The 9156-nt window shown below is 40.1% G+C and overlaps 1 protein-coding gene across 1 annotated transcript; it reads right to left on the bottom strand.

The window, feature by feature from the left end:
- Positions 1–305: 305 nt before the first annotated feature.
- On the bottom strand, positions 306–1429 carry LOC116003901 (cyclic AMP-responsive element-binding protein 5-like). The gene is made up of 3 exons (XM_031243842.1): positions 1409–1429; positions 879–1226; positions 306–767 (listed from the first exon to the last, which is right to left on the bottom strand). Exons 1-3 carry the CDS (start codon positions 1427–1429, stop codon positions 306–308), a joined length of 831 nt encoding a protein of 276 aa, XP_031099702.1.
- Between the last annotated feature and the right edge of the window lie 7727 nt (positions 1430–9156).

Raw genomic sequence — 9156 nt, forward strand, 5'->3', positions numbered from 1 at the left:
CTAGCACCTAGGTCTGCCAAGGCTCTATTAAAAGTCGTTCCTCCTATATTACAAGGTATAGTAAAGCTTCCAGGATCTTTTAATTTTCTAGGCACATCCTTATGTAATATAGCAGAACATTCATCTCCTAGCACAACAGTAGCAGTTTTAGCCAATTTTTTTTTGTTAGATAGAAGATCTTTAAGGAATTTGGCATACCTCGGCATTTCTCCTAGTGCATCGATGAATGGCATATCAACGTGTAATTGGCGTAGCATTTGTAAGAATTTGTCGTATTTGGCGTTGTCGATATCGGTGCGAAATCTTTAAGGGAACGGGAGTTTTGCTTTCGGCACCGGCGGTGGTTCTTGCATGATTTCTTTTCCTTTCCGAGAAGGTTGCGGTTGCATTTCTTCCTTCCTGAGTTCTTCTTCAATTGTTTGCTTGGCTTGTGTTGAATTGGTGGTCTCTTCGTTGTCCACTTTTGACTCTTTTGTTGGGGCAGGTTGCGGAGGAGGTGGAACAACGTCTGGAAGTGCTCTCCCGCTTCTCAGTGTTACGGTATTTACATCTGTTTCTCCTTGAGATTGGATCATTTCCATGATTTTTGCGAAGGTGCTTTCAACCGTTTGAAGCGGTGAAAGTGTCTCGTGGCGTAGTTCTTGGATTTCTCCGAGCATCTCTTTAGTAATGGTCTCTTTAAGTCTGGCATTCTCCTCCCTCGTTTCTCGGATGAAATCATTTAGGCATTGCTCGAGGGTGGTTTGGTGGCTTCCGGGTGAAAGAGGCTGCTTTGGAGAAGTAGAGGAATAGGCATATGCACAGGATCCGTCCACGTCCTCACCACGCGTGTGAGTCAGCGTGGAATTATTCCAGTGAGCTCCCACGCCGGCGCACACGCGTGTGGATCTCGTGGTAGGATCACAGCTCGCAAAAATTTCAGAATTTTGATGTTTTGGCTTGTCGAAATGCATCTGAGGGTAATGAGGAAGTATCTCGGAAGTAGGATATCTCTGGGGTTGAAAATGTTGTGTTACGTATGCTTGTTCATGATAGTAAGTTGGTGGAGGAGGTGGTGAGTAATGGAAAGAAGGTGGGTAAGGGAAATGGTAGTTATGATAATATTGAGGGTGTGAGTATGAAGGTTGGGGTTGTGAAGGGTAGTAGGGATTTCTTATGTATGGTATATGACCATGATAAGCTTGCTCATTAGGTGGAGGTGGATCCATTATTTTATCAAAGAATTCCTGCAATCAAATTTTCAGACAAAGAATCGGAACACAAGAGGTAGATCCCTTCACAGATTAGCTCAAATAATGTGTGGTTGGGTGTGGAAATGTAATTGGCGATAATAATAAGACAAAAGAAAAGAAAGTAAACAAGTTATCCAAATGACTCAAGATAGTAAAACGTTAAATTCACTGTTTGCCATCCCCGGCAACGGCGCCATTTTGACAAGGATTGTTCGTATGGGTGAGTGGATAGTGAAGGTATGGAGGGTGTTAAAACGAAGAGTCATGAACTCCCCGAGTGTCGTATCTCTCGCGGATGGCAAATTGGAGAATATACAGCTTTGCTACCTTGGTTTGTTTGAATAACGTTAAGATGGATCATGAGGATTTTGGTAAAAAGGAGATATTAAGAGGGCAAAGGTTAATAAAATAAAGAGGTAAACAAAGGGAAATAAAGGCAGATGGGGCTATGATATCATGGAGATTGGTTTAAGGCGCAAGGAAGAGGGTTGATTTCCATTGAGTCATTATTGAAGGAGCTTGGAACATAGTACTGAGTGGCGTCACACTCAAGCTCCCAATCCTCAGTCGGTTGGGGAATTTCATCAAACACTTTGTCTACAAGTTTCCTCCGGATCTCATCTTCTCAGATTGGGAGCGGGAGATGTGGGTAGTGGGCTACATCTTTTTGCGATATCTCGCCAAAGAGATGATCCTATACTCTTGAAGAGATCGGGGCCCTCGATCCAACAAGATCATACAAAAACATACACACAGATTCAACATTCCCCAAAGAAATCAAACTCATTAATCAAATTAGATCATGAACACCAATCATCCATTCAATCTATCCCCTATCCTAGGGATTAGCCTCTCATAGGCTTCAATAACATCAAAGCATCAAAATAGAAAAACATATCTACAAGATCAATATTAAAAGCTAACGACTTTAAGGAAAAAGGAAAGGTAAGAGAAAGCCAAAGAGAAAACAAGTTTTTAATGGAAGAAGTTACCCAAAAGATCTTCAAGGCTATGGAGATCTAGTTCTCTTCTCCAAGAGCTCCTCCTCCTTCTCTAATCCTATCTAACCTAACCTAAAAATTGTGAAATGAAATATGAGGCAAAAGACTCCCTAAACCTAGCTGAAATGTCCCTTAAATACTAAAACATCGCGCAGGTTTTCTAGTGCCGTCCTACGTCTGCCACACGCGTGTGGACTGGCGTGGACGGTTACTGGAATATTTCCACGCCAGCTCACACGCATGTGAGGCTCGTGGGCATGGTTTCTTCATTTTCGTTTCCTTTTGTTGTTTCCGGTTTGGTCTTCGTGTGCTCCCATGTGGATTGATTCTTCCTTTCAATGATTTATGCTCCTTTTCGATTGATTTCAGCCTTCATTCCTGTGGGAATTCTATAAAACACTCCACACAGCACTCAATTGCAATTTGTTAGTAAAATAGCATGTAAACACGTAATTGCACTCTCTAAGACTTATTTTTAGCAAGAAATCAACTTAATAAGTTATAGATAAATAGGTACTTTTGGCGTCTATCAAGGTCGCCGCAGTTCGCAGTTCGCAGAGAGGTCGAGGTCAGTCTTCCAGTTCGCAATTCACACTTCGACGCCGGCTGGGACTTGGGAGGACGATGAGTCGGTGACAGTGTGAAGCTTGGGATGCCGTCGGCGACCACGCGAGGATTCGAGGACGACCGCAGGAGGCGGTATCGACGCAGAGGCAGAGTTTAGAGTCGACGAGGCAAGGCGAGGTAGAATAGATTAATTATTTACATTCCTTTTAGGGTTTTATGATCTTATATACTTTGTATAAAATTTAAATATATAATATATAATATAATAATTAAAAAATTTGAAGGTTTTAGTTTTAAGATTGGAGGGATTTCTTTAAATATAACTAGTTTTTTTCTTTTTTAAAAACCCTACAACGTCGGTTATTTATAGTAACCGACGTTGTAGGTTCAAATAAATTAATACGGTGCGATACGACGTCGGCTAAATCCCTAGCCGACGTCGTATCGCGCCCGAGGCGTAAACAAATTCGATACGACGTCGGCTAAATCTTCTAGCCGACGTCGTATCATAGGCCGAATGCTATTATGTGCGATACGACGTCGGCTAATCTTCTAGCCGATGTCGTATCGCGCCGTAGTATAATCTACACCTTTTAACGTCGGTTATTAGTAAATAACCGACGTTAAAGGGTTTTATTTATTTTTAATTAATTAATGAACCTTTAACTTCGGGTATTTATTTAGCCGACGTTAAATACCCGATGTTGTATGTGATTTCTGTAGTAGTGAAAGAGTCAAGAGCTCAATCTCTCATCTAGATTGGCCAAATCCAAACAAGATATCATCAAAACAACAATCAATAGACAAGAATAGATAACCAAACAATCTAAGATTAAGATCCAAAAATAGATATAAGATCGTCACACTAGCAACATATCTTCACACAATCCAAATCCCTAGATTAAACTAGTCACTCATGATATGAAATTCAAGACAAAAGCTAATTCAATCCAATAACAAAATAGTAAAATAGATTAGAAATGTAATAGAAATCACCTAAAGTTGAAGTGATCCTTCAATCCAAGCTTGTTGTCTTCTACAATGAGAATTATCTAAACTACTCCTAGAAATTATCTAAAGGAAATCCCAAAGTTGGGAAAGGAAAAAGATTCTAACAAACTAGAAAAGGAAGTTCTCCCTGATAATCTATCAAGGGAGTTTAAATAGTCTCCGAAAAGTAACCCTAGGGAAAATTCGCGCATTGTAGTCTCCACGCCCCTCCACACGCGTGTGATCGTGCATGGGAGGCTACTAGATTGTGGCCACGTGCACTAACACGCGTGTGGAGGTCTTCTTGGGTCCTTCGGGGCTCCGGTCTTGCCTAGTTCGTTCCTTAAGCTCGGTTTTCGTTCCTATTGGCTCCCAGGACTCCTGTATCACCTCATTTAGGCTAAAAGTAGCTTTGCGTGTTGGTTAGTGAATTTAAAGCATATTTGATCACAATTTATCATGTAAGGATGCTAAAAACGTGACAAAACACCCTAATATGTACTCAAATTATGGGTATCTTGGAGCCTTATCACCCTATGATGGATGAGTTCGGCTGTAGGAGAGCGGTGGAGGACATGCAATCACACTACCATTGGCACAAGGTGTTTTGTTGGAGGGGACACACTTACTCCCCGGTCACTTATGAGTTCATTGCTACATTGGATATCAAGAAAGTGCCCTATAACAACACACCGTTTGTTTCCTTCTATTTGTTCGACAAGAAGTACAATCTTTCATTGAATAATTTGTCATTGACCTTGGGTATCTACACCCGAGAAGAGATGGGGAGTTCCGCCTTTCGCAACTACCGTCCCAATTTCTACACGGTAGGTGAGGTGTTGGCATATTGGAAGGATCTTACGGGCAACTCCAAGTACAACTAGAGTAACTTGCATGCCAATGAGATCAAGAGCAATCACCATAAGGCGATAAGGCTAACTTTAGCTATCAATTTCTCCAGAAGGACAACTAACTTGAACAAAGCCTACCACGTCGATCTCTTTCATTTGTGGAGCATAGAGAACCATGTGCCCATCAACTTGGGTGTGCAAGGTAAGAAGTGGCTAGCTTCTCAAATCAAAACCAATGTGCAAACCGTTTTCATATGACCTATAGTGACCGAGTTGTGCCGTGGTTTGGGCCTTGAAGAAAAATTGACAAGAGAGAAGGTGGCTAGAATAGAGGCAATAATTGTGGATGAGTTGGATCATGCTACGGTGAAAAGAGGAGGAGATAATGTACCTCGGGATAGCGATGAGGAAAGAGAGCAAGAAGAAGCCAACACTGTGCCTCAAGGGATGCCAGATGTCCATGATTGGGAGAGCATGGGGCGTTGTGGGGACACACTCACTCAACATGGGGAGTTGATCATGAGGTATGTGGAGGCACTCACACTACAAATAGATGAGATTGCTAGAATAAGGGAGGTCGTGGAAAGGTAAGGCCTAATAATTGATGAGCTTCAAGCTCAATTAATGAACCATTTCCATCATCCATCCCAAGGTCGTGATTATTGACCTCCATAAACACTAAGGCCAAAGGAAGGAAAGAAGAATAAGAAAAAGAAAATTTGATGTTTTAAGTTGTTTTTCTATTGTCCCATCACAAACATTAGGTTTCGTATGCGTAGGGTTCTGCCTTTATTTAATTTACTTTTCATCGCATTTACATGTTTTCTAGTTCAATGGTTATTTGCTTCCTAGACAATTTATTTTCTTGCAAGTTTTAAATTTTTAGACTTTGAATTGTTGATCTATAGTTTGAAGTTTTTTTTAGCATGTTTTAGACTAGAATATGTTTGATGTTTCTTTAACTTGATGTTGTTTTACTTTTGCAATTGAGTTGGGCTAAAGACGTTAAACATGACGCTCTTGGGAGGCACCGCAAGCTTTATAGCAAAAATGAAAAAAAAAGAAAAAAGAATAAAAGGAGTAGCTTCCTATTCCGTTGCACTTCAAATTGTTCATATACTAGCACTTTTCTTGTAGCATTGATGGCGGAGGCACTCATGGTTCGAAGCTTAAAGTGTGAAAAAGAAAGGTATGTTCACTTGGTTGTAAACCTCTTATCCCTTTTTACTTTTGAATGCCCCATTTTCAATTATAAAGTGTGAAAAAAAAAAAGCTTTTGCATAACACTTGGAACAGATGATGAGTACTCCATTCGTTAATTCACAAAAGGGTGATGTTTTGTAACCCCGGACCCCGAAAACACTTCTAAAGTGTGGAAAGAAGTTTGCTTGATTTTCAATAGACTCATGCCTTTATTCCACTAGTCTTCAATGCAACATCGAGGACGATGTTTGGTATAAAGTGTGGAAAGAACGCAATTTGTGTTTGAATTCTTTTTGGTAGCTTAATTGATTGGTCTTGTTTTGATTGGGTGTTTGATTGTGGAGAGTGTGTCATTGTTTATGCTATCTAGTAAGAATTTTGATCATGTGCCAATAAAGTTTTTATTCTTGGAATATCCTTTGGAAGTTTTTTTTTTTCCTTTTGCACCTAAAGTGAAATGCTTGGAACCAAAGAGGTTCAAAATCTTGTACGCTTGCATGTTGATAGGCGCCAAGAATAGCCTAGTTTAGGGTCATTTATAACACAACATTATGTAGTCTTACCACCTATTTATGATCATTTCTATGCATAAAGACTCTAATAGAGATCAAATCAACAAATTCAACTCATAAGTCGTGTTTTAAGTCATTCCCACAGGATATAACAGGGTCTGAGGCCAAAAAGGGAGCAACAAACGAAGAAAACAACTAGGTAAGAGCTATCCACGGGGACTTCATGCGTGTGGGAGGCGTGGACTAATTGCATTACGCGTCCACGCCCCCATTCACGCGTGAAGGTAGCATGGACGGGTCAGTTAGGGCATTCGCGGGATTTCGAATTTCGGCTGGCTAATTAAACCCCTTTTCTGCATTTTAGAGTGGAAGGCTCTCCAACTTTCCATATCTAAATTTTCTTTCATTCCTTTCCCCTTTTAGGGGAGCCCCTTATTCTCTTAGATTAGGTTAGTATTTCTAAAGAATGGAAGAAGGAGGATGAAGAAGAAGATGTAGTAGATTAATGGTTCCTTAGGTATATTACTCTTGTCTTTAAAGATTGAAACTTTACTTTATTGCTTTGGTTATTTTGCACTATTTAATCTTTGTTTAGAAAATGCTTGAGTAGTTTAGTATAGAGGTGTGTGCCCCCTGCTAGATCCTAGATTGATGCTTGAATTTTGACTTATGTGTGAAGATGATGGAGTAAGGTCTAGTCTTGTGTGGTTGAAGTTCTTTGAGATTTGCTTCTATTTCCGGCCGGGATAGAAATTAGACCTTAGGAAAGTGAGTGTGTGCACGATAGCGGCCTCTCACGAGTCCAACTCATCCACATCCCCGCCCTCTATTCGAAAGGATGAGGTCCGGGAGGAGTGGTAGACAAGGTGTTCGATGAAATGCCTCAACCGAATGAGGATTGAGAGTCTGAGTGTGACGCCACTCAGTACCAATACCGTGACTCCCGAGTTCACTACTAAAACTCATTTCCCCATTCCCCTTGAATAATCAATTTTTTGATCTAGCTATGTCGCACGCCCCCTTGTCTCTTTAATTTGTTTTGTTTGAATTGGCTATTACAACCCCCAATCTATGTTTCACATGATCCTTAGTAACTCTTGCAACTCTTGTCTATTACCCTCTTAAATGCCAACACTAATTCGCTCCAATTTGTCATCCTTGAGAGACATGACACTCGGGGAGTCTTGACTCTTCGTTTTACCACATTCCATATCACCTACACCTCACCACTAAAACTTAAACCTTCAAAATGGCGCCGTTGCCGGGGATGGCAATTGGTTTTTGAATTGTGTTGACATTTTCGAAGTTGATTTTTAAGAGTTCTTAAATTGCTTTCTTTTTGTTTTATTTTCTTATTTTTGGATACTTGATTAGAGAATTGAGCTTAATTATCTTGAATATATTGTTACTCACTTGTAACTACTTTTAGTTGCAAAGATTTGTTGTTGGTTAAGCTTTGTGCAGGGAATTTCTGTTGAAAACCATTTGAAAACTTGCTAATGTGTGCTCATATGAATCCCCATGGTTACCCACACCATGAGGAAAATTCTTTGAACTATACTCCACCCCAACCATATACCTACTACCCCCATTCTATCTATGTTTACCCTCCACCAACATATCATTACCCACCTACACATCCGTATCCATTTTATGCACATAACCACCATCACCCACCACTATATGAAATACCACCCCAACCTTGTCAAGAAAAATACCCTTTATAATCCCCCATATTTCAAGAAAATGACTCGTTGAGCTCCAAAGCTTTATTCCAAAATATAGAGAGTAAGCTTGTACAAATAATGAAAAAGATAGATCCAAGCTACACTCACGAGCCATATTCATTCCACAATTCCCACCCAAACACTTACTACCCACCTCCACCACAATTTAATGAAGGAAACAATACTTCACATTTCTTTGGAACACCACCCCCTATTCAATATTTTACCCCTACCAATCCTTGTGATTATATCCCACCGGCCAAGGACGAGATTGAGATTCTAAAAGACAAGATAGAAGTATTCACCAAGATGGCCAAGGAGGACACGGCTAATTTAAAAGCCGAAATCAATAGCGAATTGAAAGATTATCTTGCTATCCTCCATGAGGAAGGACTTCCATTAGAATAGGTTGAAACGAAAATGCTATCTATGATGGAGGAACTCATGAAAACAAGTTCATTACAGGTTAACTACCCCATCCTAGATGATATCCCGAATTTGGAAGTCAACCCAAAGATTGTACATGAGATTGGAAAACAAAATGATAAAGAAGAGGTGAGTGTTGAAGAGAAAGTGGATTGTTATGCCCCGGTTCTTGAAGAAGTCCCAATTTTCGAATTGGAAAATCAAAAGGAGGTAGAGATGGAGAGTGAAGATGAGGATATCAAAGTAGTGTGGGAAGATGAAGAGTCGACGTGTGGTAACATTCTTAATCTTTCTTGTGTTAATATTCTTGAAAATTCTTGTGCTCTTATTGAAAATAATCTTGACACTTGTGTGAATGACTCCCCTTTGAAATGCAATAATGATCTATATGCTTGTGATACTACTAGTTTTTATTTTTGGGAAGATGATTCCATAGGCTTTGTGGTTGATGATTTTATAAAAAAGTGTGAGACTGTTGATTCGTTTGATGATGATAATTGTGTTCCTTGTGAGGATGACTCCCTTTGCATTAAAATTTCTACTACTTGTGATTATACTTGCTTTAATTTTCGGGAGGATGATTCCGTAGTAAAAATTTGAATGAACCTTTAAGTCCAAATGAGCCGGGGGGGGGGGGGGGGGGGGGG

This window comes from Ipomoea triloba, chromosome 14 (genome assembly GCF_003576645.1).
Source record: "Ipomoea triloba cultivar NCNSP0323 chromosome 14, ASM357664v1".
Taxonomy (NCBI): domain Eukaryota; kingdom Viridiplantae; phylum Streptophyta; class Magnoliopsida; order Solanales; family Convolvulaceae; genus Ipomoea; species Ipomoea triloba.

Coding starts and splice junctions, on each gene's coding strand:
- LOC116003901 (XM_031243842.1), bottom strand. CDS start 1,429: ATGGCGCCGTTGCCGGGGATG. Junction 1,227..1,408: donor TGGCGCCGTTGCCGGGGATG/GCAAACAGTGAA, acceptor ATTTGATTGCAG/GAATTCTTTGATAAAATAAT. Junction 768..878: donor CTACCACGAGATCCACACGC/GTGTGCGCCGGC, acceptor TCTCCAAAGCAG/CCTCTTTCACCCGGAAGCCA.